Source organism: Salvelinus alpinus, chromosome 28 (assembly GCF_045679555.1).
Source record: "Salvelinus alpinus chromosome 28, SLU_Salpinus.1, whole genome shotgun sequence".
NCBI classification, from domain to species: Eukaryota; Metazoa; Chordata; class Actinopteri; order Salmoniformes; family Salmonidae; genus Salvelinus; species Salvelinus alpinus.
The window spans coordinates 37,876,315-37,900,017 of record NC_092113.1 but is presented as its reverse complement, the minus strand read 5'-3'; the positions used below and the strand labels follow the sequence as shown (position 1 = coordinate 37,900,017).

Below are 23,703 nucleotides of genomic sequence, written 5' to 3'. Positions count from 1 at the left end.
TGGTGGTATACGGTACGCTGGGGGATTGGACAGAAGGTATCAGGTGGTGGTATACGGTACGCTGCGGGATTGGACAGAAGGTATCAGTATACGGTACGCTGGGGGATTGGACAGAAGGTATCAGGTGGTGGTGTACGGTACGCTGGGGGATTGGACGGAAGGTATCAGGTGGTGGTATACGGTACGCTGGGGGATTGGACAGAAGGTATCAGGTGGTGGTGTACGGTACGCTGGGGGATTGGACGGAAGGTATCAGGTGGTGGTATACGGTACGCTGGGGGATTGGACAGAAGGTATCAGTATACAGTACGCTGAGGGATTGGACAGAAGGTATCAGGTGGTGGTGTACGGTACGCTGGGGGATTGGACAGAAGGTATCAGGTGGTCGTGTACGGTACGCTGAGGGATTGGACAGAAGGTATCAGGTGATGGTGTACGGTACGCTGGGGGATTGGACAGAAGGTATCAGTATACGGTACGCTGGGGGATTGGACAGAAGGTATCAGGTGGTGGTGTACGGTACGCTGGGGGATTGGACGGAAGGTATCAGGTGGTGGTGTACGGTATGCTGGGGGATTGGACAGAAGGTATCAGGTGGTGGTATACGGTACGCTGAGGGATTGGACAGAAGGTATCAGGTGATGGTGTACGGTACGCTGGGGGATTGGACAGAAGGTATCAGTATACGGTACGCTGGGGGATTGGACAGAAGGTATCAGGTGGTGGTATACGGTACGCTGGGGGATTGGACGGAAGGTATCAGGTGGTGGTGTACGGTATGCTGGGGGATTGGACAGAAGGTATCAGGTGGTGGTATACGGTACGCTGGGGGATTGGACGGAAGGTATCAGGTGGTGGTGTACGGTACGCTGGGGGGTTGGACAGAAGGTATCAGTATACGGTATGCTGGGGGATTGGACAGAAGGTATCAGTATACAGTACGCTGGGGGATTGGACGGAAGGTATCAGATGGTGGTGTACGGTACGCTGGGGGATTGGACAGAAGGTATCAGTATACAGTACGCTGGGGGATTGGACGGAAGGTATCAGGTGGTGGTGTACGGTACGCTGGGGGATTGGACAGAAGGTATCAGGTGGTGGTGTACGGTACGCTGGGGGATTGGACAGAAGGTATCAGGTGGTGGTATACGGTACGCTGGGGGATTGGACAGAAGGTATCAGGTGGTGGTGTACGGTACGCTGGGGGATTGGACGGAAGGTATCAGGTGGTGGTATACGGTACGCTGGGGGATTGGACAGAAGGTATCAGTATACGGTACGCTGAGGGATTGGACGGAAGGTATCAGGTGGTGGTATACGGTACGCTGGGGGATTGGACAGAAGGTATCAGGTGGTGGTGTACGGTACGCTGGGGGATTGGACAGAAGGTATCAGGTGGTGGTATACGGTACGCTGGGGGATTGGACAGAAGGTATCAGGTGGTGGTATACGCTACGCTGGGGGATTGGACGGAAGGTATCAGGTGGTGGTGTACGGTACGCTGGGGGATTGGACAGAAGGTATCAGGTGGTGGTATACGCTACGCTGGGGGATTGGACGGAAGGTATCAGTATACAGTACGCTGGGGGATTGGACAGAAGGTATCAGGTGGTGGTATACGCTACGCTGAGGGATTGGACAGAAGGTATCAGTATACAGTACGCTGGGGGATTGGACAGAAGGTATCAGTATACAGTACGCTGGGGGATTGGACAGAAGGTATCAGGTGGTGGTATACGGTACGCTGGGGGATTGGACAGAAGGTATCAGTATACAGTACGCTGGGGGATTGGACAGAAGGTATCAGTATACAGTACGCTGGGGGATTGGACAGAAGGTATCAGGTGGTGGTTACGGTACGCTGGGGGATTGGACAGAAGGTATCAGGTGGTGGTATACGGTACGCTGGGGAATTGGACAGAAGGTATCAGTATACGGTACGCTGAGGGATTGGACGGAAGGTATCAGGTGGTGGTGTACGGTACGCTGGGGGATTGGACAGAAGGTATCAGGTGGTGGTGTACGGTACGCTGGGGGATTGGACAGAAGGTATCAGTATACGGTACGCTGAGGGATTGGACGGAAGGTATCAGGTGGTGGTGTACGGTACGCTGGGGGATTGGACGGAAGGTATCAGTATACAGTACGCTGGGGGATTGGACGGAAGGTATCAGGTGGTGGTGTACGGTACGCTGAGGGATTGGACAGAAGGTATCAGTATACAGTACGCTGGGGGATTGGACAGAAGGTATCAGGTGGTGGTATACGGTACGCTGGGGGATTGGACGGAAGGTATCAGTATACAGTACGCTGGGGGATTGGACAGAAGGTATCAGGTGGTGGTGTACGGTACGCTGGGGGATTGGACAGAAGGTATCAGGTGGTGGTATACGGTACGCTGGGGGATTGGACAGAAGGTATCAGGTGGTGGTGTACGGTACGCTGGGGGATTGGACAGAAGGTATCAGGTGGTGGTGTACGGTACGCTGGGGGATTGGACAGAAGGTATCAGGTGGCGGTGTACGGTACGCTGGGGGATTGGACAGAAGGTATCAGGTGGTGGTATACGGTACGCTGGGGGATTGGACGGAAGGTATCAGGTGGTGGTATACGGTACGCTGGGGGATTGGACAGAAGGTATCAGTATACGGTACGCTGAGGGATTGGACGGAAGGTATCAGGTGGTGGTGTACGGTACGCTGGGGGATTGGACGGAAGGTATCAGGTGGTGGTGTACGGTACGCTGGGGGATTGGACAGAAGGTATCAGGTGGTGGTATACGGTACGCTGGGGGATTGGACGGAAGGTATCAGGTGGTGGTATACGGTACGCTGGGGGATTGGACAGAAGGTATCAGTATACGGTACGCTGAGGGATTGGACGGAAGGTATCAGGTGGTGGTGTACGGTACGCTGGGGGATTGGACGGAAGGTATCAGTATACAGTACGCTGGGGGATTGGACGGAAGGTATCAGGTGGTGGTGTACGGTACGCTGGGGGATTGGTTGCATCATTCAGACTATTTATATGTTTTTTATTTAACCTTTATTTAACTAGGCAAGTCAGTTAAGAATACATTCTTATTTTCAATGACGGCCTAGGAACAGTGGGTTAAGTGCCTTGTTCAGGGGCAGAACGACATATTTTTACCTTGTCAGCTCAGGGATTTGATCTTGCAACCTTTTGGTTACTAGTCCAACGCTCTAACCACTAGGCACCTGCCGCCCCTGCCGACTTGTGTTAAGTAGACCATGCATGGCCATATACTCATTCACGCTGTGTCGCTACTCCTGTTTGTTTTGACCCTACTTCTGTGTGTGTGTGTGTGTGTGTGTGTGTGTGTGTGTGTGTGTGTGTGTGTGTACGTCCGTACTGCTGTCTGTGTGTGTCCGTACTCCTGTGTGTGTGTGTGTCCGTACTCCTGTGTGTGTGTGTGTGTCCGTACTCCTGTGTGTGTGTGTGTGTCCGTACTCCTGTGTGTGTGTCCGTACTCCTGTGTGTGTGTGGGTGTCCGTACTCCTGTGTGTGTGTGGGTGTCCGTACTCCTGTGTGTGTGTGGGTGTCCGTACTCCTGTGTGTGTGTGGGTGTCCGTACTCCTGTGTGGGTGTCCGTACTCCTGTGTGGGTGTCCGTACTCCTTTGTGTGTGTGTGGGTGTCCGTACTCCTGTGTGTGGGTGTGGGTGTCCGTACTCCTGTGTGTGTGTGTGGGTGTGTGTCCGTACTCCTGTGTGTGTGTGTGTCCGTACGCCTGTGTGTGTGTGTCCGTACGCCTGTGTGTGTGTGTCCGTACCCCTGTGTGTGTGTGTGTCCGTACGCCCGTGTGTGTGTGTGTCCGTACGCCCGTGTGTGTGTGTGTCCGTACGCCCGTGTGTGTGTGTGTCCGTACGCCTGTGTGTGTGTCCGTACGCATGTGTGTGTTCGTACGCCTGTGTGTGTGTCCCCATACGCCTGTGTGTTTGTGTGTGTGTGTCCGTACGCCTGTGTGTGTGTGTGTCCGTACGCCTGTGTGTGTGTGTGTGCATACGTCTGTGTGTGTGTCCGTACGCCTATGTGTGTGTGTGTGTGTGTGCGTACGCCTGTGTGTGTGTGTGTGTGTCTGTACGCATGTGTGTGTGTCTGTACGCATGTGTGTGTGTGTGTGTGTGTGTCTGTATGTGTGTGTGTGTGTGTGTGTGTGTGTGTGTGTGTGTGTGTTTGTGTGTGTGTGTGTGTGCGTACGCCTGTGTGTGTGTGTGTGTGTGTGCGTCTGTGTGTCCGTACACCTGTGTGTGTGCCTGCTCTTGTCTCCTCCTATCTATCAGGAGGCCGAACTGGCGGTTGCCTCTCTGACCCTCACAGCGACCAGGGAGCAGGGGGTGGAGATGAGCACTCCCTTCATGCAGACGGGCATTGGTTTCATCCTGAGCAGGGACCTGGGCTCCGAGGAGAGCCACTCCCTCAGCTTCCTCTTCCCCTTCTCCACGGAGATGTGGGTGGGCATCCTCCTGGCCTTCCTGGTGACCGGCCTCTGCATATATCTGGTGGCTAGGTGAGCTAAAATGATCATCTCCGGCCTTATTTTTTAAATGTTTTTATTTAACCTTTATTTATACAGTTTTTTCTCATTGAGATAACATCTCTTTTCCAAGAGAGACCCGGTCCAATAGCAGCAGGGGGAACGTTTCAGACAAAACAACTTACATACACCAACACAACATTAAACAACCATTACATATTACGTTAAAAAACACGAAAGTCTTGACAAAAAAAACAGCTGTCCTAAAGACAACTACACGCTTCTATGATGTATACATCGATCAAGTGTTTAAACTCCACCAACGAAACTAGATCATCAAATCGGGCCTCTGCATTTATTTGGTGGTCAGGTGAAAAATCATTATCTCCTTGGCCTCATTCCAAATCAAACCCCTAGCTAGCTATCAACACTAGGCACTTCGGGGGGAATCCTAACTTCCACTTAAATCGAATTTCACTTAGTCATCCTTTGAAGTCAATGAGATTAAATGAGAATTTGACTCGCATAAAAATAGAAGTTAGGATTCATCCTTTGCATAAAAAGATGTCAACATAGAAATGATGCGTAATGCTATGACACATATAGACTACGTACGTCGAGTATACAAACCATAGCGTGGGAGATTGTAGTTCAAATTATGTAAACGGAAGTAGAAACTGCACTGCTAAGTCATTCTTTGTAAGAATGTGGTTTGGCCGCTGTCCAGACAATGAAGAAGATAGATCTCAATGCTCACTTAGTTCTTCTGCCCAGGATAAGCCCCTGTGAGTGGGCAGACCCCGAGACAGACGAACTCAGCTTCACTCTCCTGCACAGCTTCTGGTACATCACTGGAGCCCTGACCCTGCAAGGTAACGCAGCTTCACTCTCCTGCACAGCTTCTGGTACATCACCGGAGCCCTGACCCTGCAAGGTAACGCAGCTTCACTCTCCTGCACAGCTTCTGGTACATCACCGGAGCCCTGACCCTGCAAGGTAACGCACCTATGAGTCAAATCGCCCCCGGATTCAAACCGCTGCTTCCAAGTCACATGTAAAATGGAGCCATGCTATTTTGGCAAAGGGAGTCTAGACAGGGTTTTCTGTTCCTACTATGAAGACTAGAATATTCTAGAACATCATAGAATCTGCTTTACTGTGGGTCCACTAAATATTGCTGCCAGTCTAGACAGGGGTTTCTGTTCCTACTATGGAGACTAGAATATTCTAGAACATCATTGAATCTTCTTTACTGTGGGTCCACTAAATATTGCTGCCAGTCTAGACAGTGGTTTCTGTTCCTACTATGGAGACTAGAATATTCTAGAACATCATAGAATCTTCTTTACTGTGGGTCCACTAAATATGACTGCCAGTCTAGACAGGGGTTTCTGTCCCTACTATGAAGACTAGAAGAGTCTAGAACACCCTAGAATCTGCTTTACTGTGGGTCCACTAAATATGACTGCCAGTCTAGACAGGGGTTTCTGTTCCTACTATGGAGACTAGAAGATTCTAGAACATCATAGAATCTGCTTTACTGTGGGTCCACTAAATATGTCTGCCAGTCTAGACAGGGGTTTCTGTCCCTACTATGAAGACTAGAAGAGTCTAGAACACCCTAGAATCTGCTTTACTGTGGGTCCACTAAATGTGGCTGCCAGTCTACCCAGTCTGGACAGGAGTTTATCTTCCTGCTATTTAGACAAGGATTGTCTCGACCAGGATTTTGGTTCCTTTTCTTCTTTATTGTCCCTGAAAGTAATATAGAACCTAAAAGATACACAATAAGGAAAAAAGTGTCATAATTGAGCCTCTAACCAACGCAGCAGGTGTTATTACGCTTACATGCACGAGAAATCTATGTAGTCTTTAAGTTATTTAAAAAACATGTTCTACATTGCTCAGTTTAAGAGAAAACTAAGACGGATAAGGAAGACATGAAAGTTTGCACACTTTCTAGTGTAGTCCAGATGAAAGCAATGGAGTGAGTATAGTTATATGTTTTCCGTCCCATTTCTATGTTTCAGTCATATTAATTAAATGAAACATAATGTATGTTTGTGTTTTGCATTCTCAGGTGCTGGCCCACACCCTAAAGGCCTGTCTGGTCGCGTTATCAGCGCCATCTGGTGGGTGTTCGCGGTGGTGCTCCTGGCCTGCTACTTCAGCAACTTTAACGCCATGCTACGCTCGGATTCCAAATACGTCTCGGTGAATAACTTCGAGGAGCTGGCCAAACAGGACGTCATCGACTACGGAACAGTCGAAGGGGGATCCACGTTCAACTTCTTCAAAGTATGTGCGGCTTTAAAAAGAAAAAGAAACCACACACATTTATTCCTTAGTAAACGTCAAGGTAGGACGGAGCCAGATACCTGCCAAAAGGTTGAACGTACGTATCGTTAGGATCGTAAGAAAAGCCATGCGTGAAACGGTAACATTAAATTTCACCTGTGAACATACAAACAACATGTTGTGATTATGGACCAACATTTTAGGCTTGAACAAATCTTGTGTAGCAATTCTGACGTACAATAATACCTTTCAGAGTTTTGGCAGTTTCATCTCACCAACACAAAAAAAAAAGCAGACACCAAACGGCCTATGAGGAGTGCTACCCGGACAAGCATAACACAGTGTTAAAAAGCCAGGGAAACAGGAAAGAGGTATCCTACACGTTTTCAAGTTAAGTCTCCATTCTTTAATACTCCTCAGTTTACTTCACATTTAGGTAGCTAATGTAATGGATCTATTTGCCAGAGCAGGTCTAGATAACACTAGCGGTATTATGCCTACAACAGTGAAGTTTCAGTACGCTAGGTGTCTATCGACAGCATGGACAAATCTCTGGGTGACGTGGACATCCCCATGCATTATCAACATATGACTAATTTCAATATTGCACCATCCCATTCTCTGGGCTCTGTCTGAAATCATAGCCAGTAGTATATACCAGGAATAATGAATCATAACCAGTAGTATCTACCAGGAATAATGAATCATAACCAGTGGTATCTACCAGGAATAATGATTCATAACCTGTAGTATCTACCAGGAATAATGAATCATAACCAGTAGTATCTACCAGGAATAATTAATCATAACCAGTAGTATCTACCAGGAATAATGAATCATAACCAGTAGTATCTACCAGGAATAATGAATCATAACCAGTAGTATCTACCAGGAATAATGAATCATAACCAGTAGTATCTACCAGGAATAATGATTCATAACCTGTAGTATCTACCAGGAATAATGAATCATAACCAGTAGTATCTACCAGGAATAATTAATCATAACCAGCAGTATCTACCAGGACTAATGAAGCATAACCAGTATTATCTACCAGGAATAATAGCTGTCTCGTGAATCTATGAATTATGTATGACCATAATTCACTCAGTTTTGCCACTCAAAATATTTTCTTATAGAATATTTTGATATTTTTGTCATCACTCTAAATCTTGCCAAAGTATATTCTGTAGGAGGGGTTAATATGAATTTAAAATAATATGACATGATTTATATGAATCGGGTCATGAACATATGGACTTTGAAATGAACAAGGGAGAGGTTATTAAACATAGGCTGAGTCTGGCATAAGCTTATTGACATACTTTACAAAAACTGTTGCAGTGGTCTCCGTATAGGATATTCCCTCCATCGCGACACTGCTGCCCAGTTGAAGAGCTTGTGATCCCCATGCAGCACCACAGCACCATGCGTCTTCGTAAAAGCACCCCTCAGCCTCAGAAGATACCCTTCTGGAGGCATGCAGCCAGAGTCATTATACCCTAATGTAGGACTATTTGCCTTCTAGACAAATAAAGTGCAGAGCATGCATGACGCGTGGAACTCATCATTCCAACATATTTGAACATCTAATTCATCCTTCGTTCAGTCAGTCAGTATGTCATCCGTCCAGTCAGTCAGTATGTCATCCGTCCAGTCAGTCAGTATGTCATCCGTCCAGTCAGTCAGTATGTCATCCGTCCAGTCAGTCAGTATGTCATCCGTCCAGTCAGTCAGTATGTCATCCGTCCAGTCAGTCAGTATCTCATCCTTCGTCCAGTCAGTCAGTCAGTATGTCATCCGTTCAGTCAGTCAGTATGTCATCCGTCCAGTCAGTCAGTATGTCATCCTTCGTCCAGTCAGTCAGTATGTCATCCTTCGTCCAGTCAGTCAGTCAGTATGTCATCCTTCGTCCAGTCAGTCAGTCAGTATGTCATCCTTCGTCCAGTCAGTCAGTCAGTATGTCATCCTTCGTCCAGTCAGTCAGTATGTCATCCTTCGTCCAGTCAGTCAGTCAGTATGTCATCCTTCGTCCAGTCAGTCAGTATGTCATCCTTCGTCCAGTCAGTCAGTATGTCATCCTTCGTCCAGTCAGTCAGTATGTCATCCTTCGTCCAGTCAGTCAGTATGTCATCCTTCGTCCAGTCAGTCAGTATGTCATCCTCCGTCCAGTCAGTCAGTATGTCATCCTTCGTCCAGTCAGTCAGTATGTCATCCTTCGTCCAGTCAGTCAGTATGTCATCCTTCGTCCAGTCAGTCAGTATGTCATCCTTCGTCCAGTCAGTCAGTATGCCATCCTTCGTCCAGTCAGTCAGTATGCCATCCTTCGTCCAGTCAGTCAGTATGCCATCCTTCGTCCAGTCAGTCAGTATGTCATCCTTCGTCCAGTCAGTCAGTATGTCATCCTTCGTCCAGTCAGTCAGTATGCCATCCTTCGTCCAGTCAGTCAGTATGCCATCCTTCGTCCAGTCAGTCAGTATGCCATCCTTCGTCCAGTCAGTCAGTATGTCATCCTTCGTCCAGTCAGTCAGTATGTCATCCTTCGTCCAGTCAGTCAGTATGTCATCCTTCGTCCAGTCAGTCAGTATGTCATCCTTCGTCCAGTCAGTCAGTCAGTATGTCATCCTTCGTCCAGTCAGTCAGTCAGTATGTCATCCTTCGTCCAGTCAGTCAGTCAGTATGTCATCCTTCGTCCAGTCAGTCAGTATGTCATCCTTCGTCCAGTCAGTCAGTATGTCATCCTTCGTCCAGTCAGTCAGTATGTCATCCTTCGTCCAGTCAGTCAGTATGTCATCCTTCGTCCAGTCAGTCAGTATGTCATCCTTCGTCCAGTCAGTCAGTATGCCATCCTTCGTCCAGTCAGTCAGTATGCCATCCTTCGTCCAGTCAGTATGTCATCCTTCGTCCAGTCAGTCAGTATGTCATCCTTCGTCCAGTCAGTCAGTATGTCATCCTTCGTCCAGTCAGTCAGTATGTCATCCTTCGTCCAGTCAGTCAGTATGTCATCCTTCGTCCAGTCAGTCAGTATGTCATCCTTCGTCCAGTCAGTCAGTATGTCATCCTTCGTCCAGTCAGTCAGTCAGTATGTCATCCTTCGTCCAGTCAGTCAGTCAGTATGCCATCCTTCGTCCAGTCAGTCAGTATGTCATCCTTCGTCCAGTCAGTCAGTATGTCATCCTTCGTCCAGTCAGTCAGTATGTCATCCTTCGTCCAGTCAGTCAGTATGTCATCCTTCGTCCAGTCAGTCAGTATGTCATCCTTCGTCCAGTCAGTCAGTATGTCATCCTTCGTCCAGTCAGTCAGTCAGTATGTCATCCTTCGTCCAGTCAGTCAGTCAGTATGTCATCTTTCGTCCAGTCAGTATGTCATCCTTCGTCCAGTCAGTCAGTATGTCATCCGTTCAGTCAGTCAGTCAGTATGTCATCCGTCCAGTCAGTCAGTCAGTATGTCATCCGTCCAGTCAGTCAGTCAGTATGTCATCCGTTCAGTCAGTCAGTATGTCATCCGTCCAGTCAGTCAGTATGTCATCCTTCGTCCAGTCAGTCAGTATGTCATCCTTCGTCCAGTCAGTCAGTCAGTATGTCATCCTTCGTCCAGTCAGTCAGTCAGTATGTCATCCTTCGTCCAGTCAGTCAGTCAGTATGTCATCCTTCGTCCAGTCAGTCAGTCAGTATGTCATCCTTCGTCCAGTCAGTCAGTATGTCATTTGTTCAGTCAGTCATTATGTCATCCGTCCAGTCAGTCAGTCAGTATGTCATCCGTCCAGTCAGTCAGTCAGTATGTCATCCGTCCAGTCAGTCAGTCAGTATGTCATCCGTCCAGTCAGTCAGTCAGTATGTCATCCGTTCAGTCAGTCAGTATGTCATCCGTCCAGTCAGTCAGTATGTCATCCGTCCAGTCAGTCAGTATATCTGAGTTGCAATAGGAACTAAATCAAAGATATTAGAACAGTCTTATCCATTAGTTTGAAATTCTTATGTGTAATGATCTAAATTATCCATAGTTCTTAGCCTATCACTTTAATAATTAAAGGTTTAATTTAGGCCTGTCCAAATAAATTAAAAAATAAGCCTTCAGCTCGTAGGGATTGCAATTTAGGCTATCATGTAGGGGGTAATGGTGTCTTGTGGAATAATTGTAGAACTCTATTTGTGTTTAATAACAGTTTGTATTATAGGGCTCCCCTTAAAAAGAGACCCTATCTCACAAGCCTCTAAATACATTTTAAACAAAATAGTTGAAGAAGCACATGCAGTGGCTGATTTAAGGAAAACAGATCTGGCAATAAGAATATAGTTTTGACCATTTGGGACCCCTTGGCTATTTCACTCAGGACAGGTTATAGCCAAGACTTAATCAACATATTGTTTTGTCTCAGTTATTGATATGGATATAGCCTCTGCGTGATGGGATTGTGCAACGAAAATGGATATAACAAGTCAACATACAGAGTGGAATTCACTAATACAACAGTCAGAATGCCTAATATAAGGCCTACAGTCCGTGCTCCCAAATACTGGAACAATTGTGATTCATTAGGTTACATGATCACCACAATAGCCCCACACTGCTATAAAAATAAATTATGCAATTATATGGCCATTAAATAACACAAGCAGCATGGCATATTTAGATAGCATAATAGGTCTAGCCTAAATCATATTTACTTTCTATTTTGCAGCTCAGGCGGATATTCTAGACTCTTTTGTGTCTTTATCATTCTCACACAAGTAATTTGCTGAAGGCCCAAGCCTATACTACTACATCATCTACTAGTATAACATCGTTATTGAATGCAGTTCTAAAATAAGCTCTAGGCTTTTATTTGTAAATAAAACTGGAGGGTGCAAAGCAACTCTAACATCTGGGCTAGAGTTGATTGATGGACTAGCTAACTTCTACTAGCTACATTCAGTTCATGTCCTTTAGTTGGTTGATTGACTAGCTAACTCTACCTAGCTACGTTCAGTTCATGTCCTCTAGTTGGTTGATTGACTAGCTAACTTCGACTAGCTACGTTCAGTTAACCTGTCTAGGATGAGAGTGGCGCTAGCGGCACTCCCCCCCCACCCCCACTGAAAAACCAGTGCCGCGAAATTCAAAAAAAATATTTTTTTTAAATATTTAACTTTCACACATTAAAGTCCAATACAGCTAATGAAAGACACAGATCTTGTGAATCCAGTCAACATGTCCGATTTTTTAAATGTTTTACAGGGAAGACACAATATGTAAAGATGTACACATTAGCACCTAAAAACACATTAGCATAATCCACCATCTTTTATTTGTCCACCAACACCAGTAGCTATCACCAATTCGGCTAAACTAAGATATTTATAGCCCCTAACCAAGAAAAAAACTAATCAGATGACAGTCTGATAACATATTTATGGTATGGGATAGGTTTTGTTAGAAAAAAGTGCATATTTCAGGTAGATGGCATAGGTTACAACTGCACCCACCGTCACAAATGGAATAGAAAAACTACTTAGAGCAACGTGTTTACCTACTTACTAATCATCAAACATTTCGTAAAAATACACAGCATACACGAATCGAAAGACACAGATCCTGTGAATACAGACAATATTTCAGATTTTCTAAGTGTCTTACAGCGAAAACACAATAAATCGTTATATTAGCATAGCACATAGCACATAGCAGCCCAGCATTGATTCTAGCCAAAGTGAGCGATAAAAGTAAACATCGCCAAAATATATTAATTTTTTCACTAACCTTCTCAGAATTCTTCAGATGACACTCCTGTAACATCATATTACACAATCCATATAGAGTTTGATCGAAAATGTTTATATTTAGCCACCAAAATCATGGTTAGACAATGTGGAATGTAGCTCAGCTGGTCAGAAAAAGTCTGTGCGCCACTTAGACAGTGATCTACTCTTATACATAAATACTCATAAACGTGACTAAAAAATATAGGGTGGACAGGGATTGATAGACAATTTAATTCTTAATACAATCGCGGAATTACATTTTTTAAATTATCCTTACTTTTCAATACAGCTTGCGCCAAGCGATGCTACGTCAAAAAACATGGCGTCCGAAGCCACTAACACTTTTCGACAGAAACACAATTTATCATAATAAAAATGTCCTACTTTGAGCTGTTCTTCCATCGGTATCTTGGGCAAAGGATCCTTTCTTGGGTCCAATCGTCTTTTGGTGGAAAGCTGTCCTCTTGCCATGTGGAAATGCCAACTGCGTTCGGGATGAACTGGAAGCGTGCCCAGCAACTCACAGCTTTTCAGAAATAAATGTCCCAAAATCGCACTAAACGGATATAAATTGCTATAAAACGCTTTAAATTAACTACCTTATGATGTTTTTAACTCCCATAACGAGTAGAAACATGACCCGAGTAATATTACTCCCTCCACTAACGCTTGGAACAGGTGCGGGTCGGTGCCCTCTATGCGCATGACGCAGCTCCAAAAGACTGACTAGCCTCAGGGTTTTTTAATTTATAGTGCCTGTGAACGTGCAATCGACCCGATTCAAATCGTCATCACGTAAAGACATCCAGGGGAAGACGTAAGCAGTGTCCGTATAGTCATAGCAATAACAGTGGCCTTTTAACTGACTCCAGATCAGTGGCCAAAATTTCTGGAATCTGACTCCATGTCAGGGAAATTGCTGTAGAATGGGCTCTGTTCCACTTAGAGACAAAATTTCAACTCCTATAGAAACTATAGACTGTTTTCTATCCAATAATAATAATAATATGCATATTGTACGATCAAGAACTTTGTGGGAAGCCGTTTCAAAAAATTACACGATTAGCATAAATAGCCACAACAGCGCCCTCATCCCCAACAGGTTAATGTCCTTTAGTTGGTGGATTGACTAGCTAACTTCGACTAGCTACGTTCAGTTAATGTCCTTTAGTTGGTGGATTGACTAGCTAACTTTACCTAGCTACGTTCAGTTCATGTCCTCTAGTTGGTGGATTGACTAGCTAACTTCGACTAGCTACGTTCAGTTAATGTCCTTTAGTTGGTGGATTGACTAGCTAACTTCGACTAGCTACGTTCGGTTCATGTCCTTTGCAGATGCCACATTACTGACAAATGTTTGTACTCATAAAAAATATTTGTAACCAAGTAAAGGGAGACGTAAAGAACGAATTGAACGTGTCAATTTTAATTCATAGTCGTAACATAGGGTATGTACGTTTCCAGATCTATTTGAACGTTTACGTTTCATGTTTAACGCATGGCTTTTCTTACTATCCTAACAATTTACGTATGGATTTTCTTACGATCCTAATGATACATACGTTCAACCTTTTGGCAGGTATCTGGCTCCATAATGGAAGTCAATATATGTATTTTCTTATCTTTACCTGTTCATAGTTCTGTACGTTCCCTTCCAAGGTGGGTTTCTGGATGAAAGAGTAGAACTAGAACCGCGTATGTCTCAACACCAGCAAAAATCTATCTTATCAATTTTGCATTTCTACGGTTCTCATTTCGCTCACATTTCCAGAACTCCAACAACCCCACCTACCGACGCATCTACCAGCATATGGAGAGGAAGAAAAGCTGCGTGGCTTCAGTGGAAGAGGGCAATCGACGCACCCAGGAAGGCAACTACGCCTTTATTGGAGAGGCAGCGTCTCTGGACCTGGCTGTGGCTCGCTACTGCAACCTGATCCGCAGCAGCGAACTCATCGCCATGAGAGGGTACAGCATTGCAGCACCCCTAGGTGAGCCCCTAGCAGCTGAGTCCACGGTACCCCTAGGTGAGCCCCTAGCAGCTGAGTCCACGGTACCCCTAGGTGAGCCCCTAGCAGCTGAGTCCACGGTACCCCTAGGCTCGCCCCTAGCAGCTGAGTCCACGGTACCCCTAGGCTCGCCCCTAGCAACTGGGTCCACGGTACCCCTAGGTGAGCCCCTAGAGGCTGGGTCCACGGTACCCCTAGGTGAGCCCCTAGCAGCTGGGTCCACAGTACCCCTAGGTGAGCCCCTAGCAGCTGGGTCCACAGTACCCCTAGGTGAGCCCCTAGCAGCTGGGTCCACAGTACCCTTAGGTGAGCCCCTAGCAGCTGGGTCGACAGTACCCTTAGGTGAGCCCCTAGCAGCTGGGTCCACAGTACCCCCTCCATAGATAAGCATGATAAATGCAACACTGTGATGTCAATAAAGGAACATTGGGAATGTTGTCTGTGTTTTTATGGGTGGCCTGCTGTGGTGGTGAGTATCTGAAGTATTTGAAGTGTGGTTCATTACTTGATACACACACACACATTCCTAACTCCTTGCTCTCCCACCCTCCTGCCTGCCCTCTCTTCCACCCTCCTCCCTGCCCCTCTCTTCCACCCTCCTCCCTGTCCCTCTCTTCCACCCTCCTCCCTGTATATCTCTCACACCCTCCTCCCTGTATATCTCTCACACCCTCCTCCCTGTATCTCTCTCACACCCTCCTCCCTGTATCTCTCTCCCACCCTCCTCCCTGTATCTCTCTCCCACCCTCCTTCCTGTATCTCTCCCCCACCCTCCTCCCTGTATCTCTCTCCCACCCTCCTCCCCGTCTCTCTCCCTCCCTCACACCCTCCTCCCGTCTCTCTCCCTCCCTCACACCTTCCTCCCCTTCCGCCTCTCTCCCTCCCTCCTCCATCCGTCTCTCTCCCTCCTCCATCCCTCTCTCCCTCCTCCATCCCTCTCTCTTCCTCCTCCATCCCTCTCTCTCCCTCCTCCATCCCTCTCTCTCCCTCATCATCCCTCTCTCTTCCTCCTCCATCCATCTCTCTTCCTCCTCCATCTCTCTCTTCCTCCTCCATCCCTCTCTCTCCCTTCTCCATCCCTCTCTCTTCCTCCTCCATCCCTCTCTCTCACTCCTCCATCTCTCTCTCCCTCCTCCATCCATCTCTCTTCCTCCTCCATCTCTCTCTCCCTCCTCCATCCCTCTCTCTTCCTCCTCCATCCCTCTCTCTTCCTCCTCCATCCCTCTCTCTTCCTCCTCCATCCCTCTCTCTTCCTCCTCCATCCCTCTCTCTCCCTCCTCCATCTCTCTCTTCCTCCTCCATCCCTCTCTCTTCCTCCTCCATCCCTCTCTCTCCCTCCTCCATCCCTCTCTCTTCCTCCTCCATCCCTCTCTCTTCCTCCTCCATCCCTCTCTCTTCCTCCTCCATCCCTCTCTCTTCCTCCTCCATCTCTCTCTCTTCCTCCTCCATCCCTCTCTCTTCCTCCTCCATCTCTCTCTCTTCCTCCTCCATCCCTCTCTCTCCCTCCTCCATCTCTCTCTCTTCCTCCTCCATCCCTCTCTCTCCCTCCTCCATCCCTCTCTCCCTCCTCCATCCCTCTCTCCCTCCTCCATCCCTCTCTCTTCCTCCTCCATCCCTATCTCTTCCTCCTCCATCCCTCTCTCTTCCTCCTCCATCCCTCTCTCTCCCTCCTCCATCCCTCTCTTCCTCCTCCATCCCTCTCTCCCTCCTCCATCTCTCTCTCTTCCTCCTCCATCCCTCTCTCTCCCTCCTCCATCCCTCTCTCTCCCTCCTCCATCCCTCTCTCTTCCTCCTCCATCCCTCTCTCTTCCTCCTCCATCCCTCTCTCTCCCTCCTCCATCCCTCTCTCTCTCTTCCTCCTCCATCCCTCCCTCTCTCTCTTCCTCCTCCATCCCTCTCTCTCCCTCCTCCATCCCTCTCTCTTCCTCCTCCATCCCTCTCTCTCCATCCTCCATCCCTCTCTCTCCATCCTCCATCCCTCTCTCTTCCTCCTCCATCCCTCTCTCTTCCTCCTTCATCCCTCTCTCTCCATCCTCCATCCCTCTCTCCCTCCTCCATCCCTCTCTCTCCATCCTCCATCCCTCTCTCTTCCTCCTCCATCCCTCTCTCTTCCTCCTCCATCCCTCTCTCTCCCTCCTCCATCCCTATCTCTCCATCCTCCATCCCTCTCTCTCCATCCTCCATCCCTCTCTCTCCCTCCTCCATCCCTCTCTCTTCCTCCTCCATCCCTCTCTCTTCCTCCTCCACCCCTCTCTCTCCCTCCTCCATCCCTCTCTCTCCCTCCTCCATCCCTCTCTCTTCCTCCTCCATCCCTTTCTCTCCCTCCTCCATCCCTCTCTCTCCCTCCTCCATCCCTCTCTCTCCCTCCTCCATCCCTCTCTCCCTCCTCCATCCCTCTCTCTTCCTCCTCCATCCCTCTCTCTTCCTCCTCCATCCGTCTCTCTCCCTCACACCCTCCTCCCCGTCTCTCTCCCTCCTCCATCCCTCTCTCTCCCTCCTCCATCCCTCTCTCTCCCTACTCAATCCCTCTTTCTCCATCCTCCATCCCTCTCTCTTCCTCCTCCATCCCTCTCTCTTCCTCCTCCATCCCTCTCTCTCCCTCCTCCATCCCTCTCTCTCCCTCCTCCATCCCTCTCTCTTCCTCCTCCATCCCTCTCTCTTCCTCCTCCATCCCTCTCTCTTCCTCCTCCATCCGTCTCTCTTCCTCCTCCATCCCTCTCTCTCCCTCCTCCATCCCTCTCTCCCTCCTCCATCCCTCTCTCTTCCTCCTCCATCCGTCTCTCTCCCTCACACCCTCCTCCCCGTCTCTCTCCCTCCTCCATCCCTCTCTCTCCCTACTCAATCCCTCTTTCTCCATCCTCCATCCCTCTCTCTTCCTCCTCCATCCCTCTCTCTCCCTCCTCCATCCCTCTCTCTCCCTCCTCCATCCCTCTCTCTCCCTCCTCCATCCCTCTCTCTCCCTCCTCCATCCCTCTCTCTCCCTCCTCCATCCCTCTCTCTTCCTCCTCCATCCGTCTCTCTTCCTCCTCCATCCCTCTCTCTCCCACACCCTCCTCCCCGTCTCTCTCCCTCACACCCTCCTCCCCGTCTCTCTCCCACACCCTCCTCCCCGTCTCTCTCCCTCACACCCTCCTCCCCGTCTCTCTCCCTCACACCCTCCTCCATCCGTCTCTCTCCCTCCTCCATCCCTCTCTCTCCTGCCAGGCTTTCCCATGATGAAGAACATAACAGTGGCCATACTGCAACTGAGTGAATCTGGGGAGTTGGCCTTCCTGCAGAGTAAGTGGTGGGCCAGCAGCTGCTTGCCAGAGGGGGGCCAAGCCCCACATGCCCTCCAGCCCCACCTCCTGAGGGGCCTCTTCCTGCTCCTGGCCCTGGGGTTGGGCCTGGGACTCCTCATGGCCCTCCTGGAGCTTGCCTCCAAGGCCCGCAGTCAAGCCAAGGACCAGAAGGTAAGGGGACATGAGGAGCGGATAAAGAATGGACCTTGTTCTGTTAAAAAGATGTTCTGTTTATTGCGATTTTCAAATCTACGCATGAATATTGAAAGCCAATACAATAATTTTCCTCCAATAAATCCTCTTACTCCTCACACCTTTTTCCTCTCCTATCCTCCCCTCTCTCCATTCTATCCTCCTCCCCTCTCTTCTTTCCTCTCCCCTCTCTTTACTCTCCCCTCCCATCTCTCTCCTCTCCCCTCTTCTCCCCACAGAAATCCTGCTGCTCAGTGTTGTTGGCAGAACTGAGTCAGCGCTTTGGATCGCGTGGGGCAAAAGCAGGCTCAGAGACGTCAGAGAAGAGCAAAGCGTAAAGGACGCGTTTCACTGGCTGCTTCCTAACAACACCAGATGCAAATAAGATCGTGTAAATCCGTTCCTGTCCTTGAGAGCAGCAGTATCTTCCCTATCATAGTGTATCTACAGCAATATGTTCTGTTTCATAGCGTACCACACAGCTACCAACTTCCCCACCTGTAAGTACAATGTTAGAATATATTCTTATTAGAGTAGATTGCACTATAGTTTCCACTCTGAAAAGGTATTATTAAGCCACTAAAGACAACAGACACAACAGCATTTCCTGTCCTCAGACGACACGGTCCACTGCAGATATTAACTGACAGTGATTCAATATGAAGTTGATACAGGCTTTTCAATTAACCTCCAGATGAATGTGTAAAGCGTATGTTATTGTAGGCCTATTTGTTGTTGTTGATATGAACAGTTTTTTTTGTGTGTGTACTGCCAAAATATGTTGTACTAAATCACATCCGATTGGCTTTTAAGTTGTTTCATTAACTGTTCTGTGTAATGTTTAACTGTCTACCAAATAAATCCCTAGACATGATTTTAAGATGTTGGTTGTGTCACGTTCTGACCTTTATTTCCTTTGTTTTGTCTTTATTTAGTATGGTCAGGGCGTGAGTTGGGGTGGGCTGTCTGTGTGTTTTTCTATGTTGGGGTTTTGTGTTCGGCCTGGTATGATTCTCAATCAGAGGCAGCTGTCAATCGTTGTCCCTGATTGAGTAATATACTTAGGCAGCCTGGGTTTCACTTTTGGTTTGTGGGTGTTTGTTGCCGTGTCAGTGTTTGTTCGCCACACGGTACTGTTTCGTTCGTTATTCTTCGTTTATTGTTTTGTTCCAGTGTTCCGTGTTGCTTATTAAAAAGACATGAACACTTACCACGCTGCGCTTTGGTCCTCCTCTCTTCCACCTAACGACGAGCGTTACAGGTTGTCACATGATTTCACACCTAACCTCTCTCAAAACTATTTGGATGGATAGGAAGTAAAGACAAAATGGTATGGATTGATAGGCCCACATTTCTTCTATGTTGCTTCCAGGAAGGTGTCACGCCCTGACCTTAGTTATCTTTGTTTTCTTTATTATTTTGGTTAGGGCAGGGTGTGACGAGGGTGTTATGTGTGTTTTTGTCTTGTCTAGGGTTTTTTGTATATCTACGGGGTTTTGGAATTGTCTATGTAATGTAGGTCTATGGTGGCATAGATTGGTTCCCAATCAGAGACAGCTGTTTATCATTGTCTCTGATTGGGGATCCTATTTAGGTTGCCATTTTCCATTTTGGTTTTGGTGGGTTATTGTCTATGTGATGTTGCATGTCTGCACTCGTGTCATTTAGCGTTCACGTTCGTTTTGTTATTTTGTATAGTTCAGTCTTCTTATTTATTAAAAGGAAGATGTATATTAATCACGCTGTGCCTTGGTCTCCTCTCTACGACGTTCGTGACAGAAAGAAGAGGGAATGAACATTCACTGTAGGTTTCATACCGTTTTTTTTCTTCTTCTTTGAATATTGCTGTTTCAGTTTCATAAAAGATGTCGCACGACCACTCTGGAGGGACGCCGGTGTTGTGCCGAAAAGCTCCCCCTGACAGAAATCTATCCCCCCCCTTCCACGTAAACGTGCACGCACTCAATTCTTCGACTTGCTGTAACGCTCGTCGTTGGAATGAGAAGAGGAGGACCAATGCGCAGCGTGGTAAGTATCCATTTTAATAAGAATACTTGAACAATGAACAAAAACAATAAACTGACAAATGACCGAGACAGTTCCGTATGGTGAAACACAGACACAGAAAATAACCACCCACAAAACACAAAGAAAAACAGGCTACCTAAATATGGCTCCCAATCAGAGACAACGACTGACACCTGTCTCTGATTGGGAACCATACTAGGCCAAACACAGAAATAGACAACCTAGACATACAACATAGAATGCCCACCCACATCACACCCTGACCAAACAAAACATAGAAACATACAAAGCAATCTATGGTCAGGGCGTGACACTTGCTTGCTAGTTGGAATTTTCTGATCACGTTAGGCTGCATTTCATTTTATTTTTTTATGACGGTTTGATCGCGGTGGAGGCACTGGTAATGTCTGCAGTTTTCCGTTTGGCTATTTGTTTCAAGTGTATTAGTCTATAAATAAATCTCTTTGCCAAAATTTGTCATCTCTGCCATGTCTTATTCGACTAGTAGTTGTTCTGAAATGTTTATTGCTTGCCAACATTTTACTCCCTCCTCTGTTTAATATAACACACATACATTCATTATTAATTCCGGTTGCCTAACCTGACATGAAGTTTGTTCTATAGAAAGTATTTGACTCTGATGTGTGCCACAGAAAGTATTTGACTCTAGCCACAAAATTAAGGAAATTAGAATAGGGGGAGGATTTCGGCAAGGCTATTTTCCTGCCTGCCGAAATTCTCTGCAAGGCCTGTGTAAGGGGTGCGTACTGGGATGTAAGTAGTGCGTACTGGCGGCAGAGAAGTCAGACGCAGGAGAGCAAAAACTGTGTTTCCAACGGCGCAGTTTAATAACAAAACACCCACGGAAAACAGACCAATCAGATAATGGGTACATAACCCGACGCACACCAGGACAGACGTGCACAAGCACTTACAATAAACAATCACCGACAAGGACATGAGGGGGAACAGAGGGTTAAATACACAACATGTAATTGATGGGATTGGGACCAGGTGTGATGGAAGACAAGACAAGACAAAACCAAAGGAAAATGAAAAGAGGATCGACGATGGCTGGAAGGTCGGTGACGTCGAACGCCGCCCGAACAAGGAGAGGGACCAACTTCGGCGGAAGTCTTGACTGGCTGGCACACTTCATTTTGGTAGCTCATATTGACCAGTAGTGTGTGCCACAGAAAGCAAAATTAGAGTATAAAGAAACAAACTTTTATTTTAGGAACATTTTATAATGTTTAAGAAAACAATGATAATACACAAAAATTATCACACAATGACACAAAAATGGCTGAGATCAATATGACAACAGCCAGTGAAAGTGCAGGGCGCCAAATTCAAACCACAGAAATCTCATAATAAAAATTCCTCAAACATACAAGTATTTTACACCATTTTAAAGATACACTTCCTGTTAATCCCACCATGGTGTCCGATTTCAAATAGGCTTTACGACGAAAGCACCACAAACGATTATGTTAGGTCAGCACCAAGTCGCAGAAAAACACAGCCATTTTTCCAGCCAAAGAGAGGAGTCACAAAAAGCAGAAAGAGATAAAAATGAATCACTAACCTTTGATGATCTTCATCAGATGACACTCATAGGACTTCATGTTACACAATACATGTATCTTTGATAAAGTTCATAATTATATAAAAAAATCTCAGTATACATTGGCACGTTATGTTCAGTAGTTCCAAAAACATCCGGTGATTTTGCAGAGAGCCACATCAATTTACAGAAATACTCATCATAAATGTTGATGAAAATTTACCGAAATAGCACACCATGCAATAATCTGAGTACAGCGCTCAGAGACCAAACAAGCCAAACAGATATCCGCCATGTTGTGTAGTCAACTGAAGTCAGAAATAGCATTATAAATATTCACTTACCTTTGATGATCTTCATCAGAATGCACTCCCAGTAATCCCTACCCAAAATACTGCCCCCTACCCAAGAGAGGTTAAGACATGAAGGTCAGACAATCCGGAAAATGTCAAGAACTTTGAAAGTTTCTTCAACTGCAGTCGCAAAACCCATTGATATAACTGGCTCTCATGATTTATTTAGAATTCAAGGCACACTTAACCAGCATGGATACCACAGCATTCTGCAGCGATACGCCATCCCTTCTGGTTTGCACTTAGTGGGACTATCATTTGCTTTTCAACAGGACAATGACCCAACACACCTCCAGGCTGTGTAAGTGCTATTTGACTAAGAAGGAAAGTGATGGAGTGCTGCATCAGACCTGGCCTCTACAATCACCTGACCTCAACCCAATTGAGATGGTTTGGGACTGGGACTGCGGTGAACAAGTGCTCAGCATATGTGTACTCCTTCAAGACTATTGGAAAAGTATTTTGAGAGAATTGGTTGAGAGAATGCCAAGAGTGTATACCAAAGCTGTCAAGGAAAATGGTGGCTACTTTGAAGAATCTAAAATCAAAAATATATGTTGATTTGTTTAACACTTTTTTGGTCACTACTTGATTCCATTTCATTGTTTTGATGTTATAAAGGCACAAGGCAAGACCCAGATGCAGACACGGGAGGCAGATGGTTTGAGTCTTTGATATTTAATAATCAATCCAAAAGGTGTAGGCAAGAGAATGGTCGTGGACAGGCAAAAGGTCAAAACCAGTTCAGAGTCCAGGAGGTACAGAGTGGCAGGCAGGCTCGAGGTCAGGGCAGACAGAATTGTCAGGCAGGCGGTAACGGGGTCCAGAAAACAGGCAAGGGTCAAAACCGGGAGGACTCGCAAAAAGAGAATAGAAGCAGGAGTGCGGGAAAACACACTGGTTGACTTGAAAGACATACAAGAGAGAGACAGGAAACACAGGGATATATACACCGGGGAAAATAAGCGACACCTGGAGGGGGTGGAGACAATCACAAGGACAGGTGAAACAGATTATTTTACAATGTAGTAAAACTTAGTAAAAATAAAGAAAAACCCTTGAATGAGTAGGCGTGTCCAAACTTTTGAATGGTACTGTACATTTGTGTTTGTGATTCTTGTTAGTGTCACGGCCGTTAAAAGAAGATGACCAAGGTGCAGCGTGGTGTTTGTACATTTTCCTTTTATTAATAAAAATGACCCCGAACAAAACAATAAACACTACAAAAACAAACCGTGAAGCTAAAGGCTATGTGCCCTAAACAAAGTCAACTTCCCACAAACACAGGTGAGAAAAGGTCTAGACAGCTGTCCCTGATTGAGAACCACACCCGGCCAAAACATAGAACTACAAACATAGAACATAGAATACCCACCCCAACTCACGCCCTGTCCAAACCAAAATAGAGACATAAAAAGGATCTCTAAGGTCAGGGCGTGACAGTTAGGCCCACAAGCCCAAAAAAGACTAGTCTAAAGGCAGCCCTGGTACCAGTTAAACATTATTATGGAAGTATACTGTATGCAAATAGTTTAGTCCCTGTTTCTCTCAGATATAGGACAGACACTTACTTTGATGTATTATTTGTCTCTGTTATTCAATGTGCTTCTATGGGCTAATAGCAGTAAACGATTCATTAATACATACGTGTTTTGAGAAACTCATAGTTAAAACATTGATTTACCTGCTATTCATGCAAATGTCCACTGGGGGTCGCTGTTGTATTTCTACTGAGAGC

The 23,703-nt window shown here is 46.6% G+C and overlaps 1 protein-coding gene across 1 annotated transcript in view; it reads left to right on the top strand.

Moving 5' to 3' along the window:
• The window catches only part of LOC139557820 (probable glutamate receptor), a 29,103-nt gene extending 10,200 nt beyond the window's left edge, over nucleotides 1–18,903 (top strand). The window contains exons 5-10 of the mRNA XM_071373041.1: nucleotides 4,303–4,529; nucleotides 5,271–5,368; nucleotides 6,577–6,794; nucleotides 14,307–14,526; nucleotides 17,749–17,996; nucleotides 18,257–18,903. Of these exons, the coding sequence (XP_071229142.1) occupies nucleotides 4,303–4,529; nucleotides 5,271–5,368; nucleotides 6,577–6,794; nucleotides 14,307–14,526; nucleotides 17,749–17,996; nucleotides 18,257–18,355 (1,110 nt within the window). The 3' untranslated portion in view covers nucleotides 18,356–18,903. The remainder of the gene's footprint in view (nucleotides 1–4,302; nucleotides 4,530–5,270; nucleotides 5,369–6,576; nucleotides 6,795–14,306; nucleotides 14,527–17,748; nucleotides 17,997–18,256) is intronic.
• The last annotated feature ends 4,800 nt before the right edge of the window (nucleotides 18,904–23,703 follow it).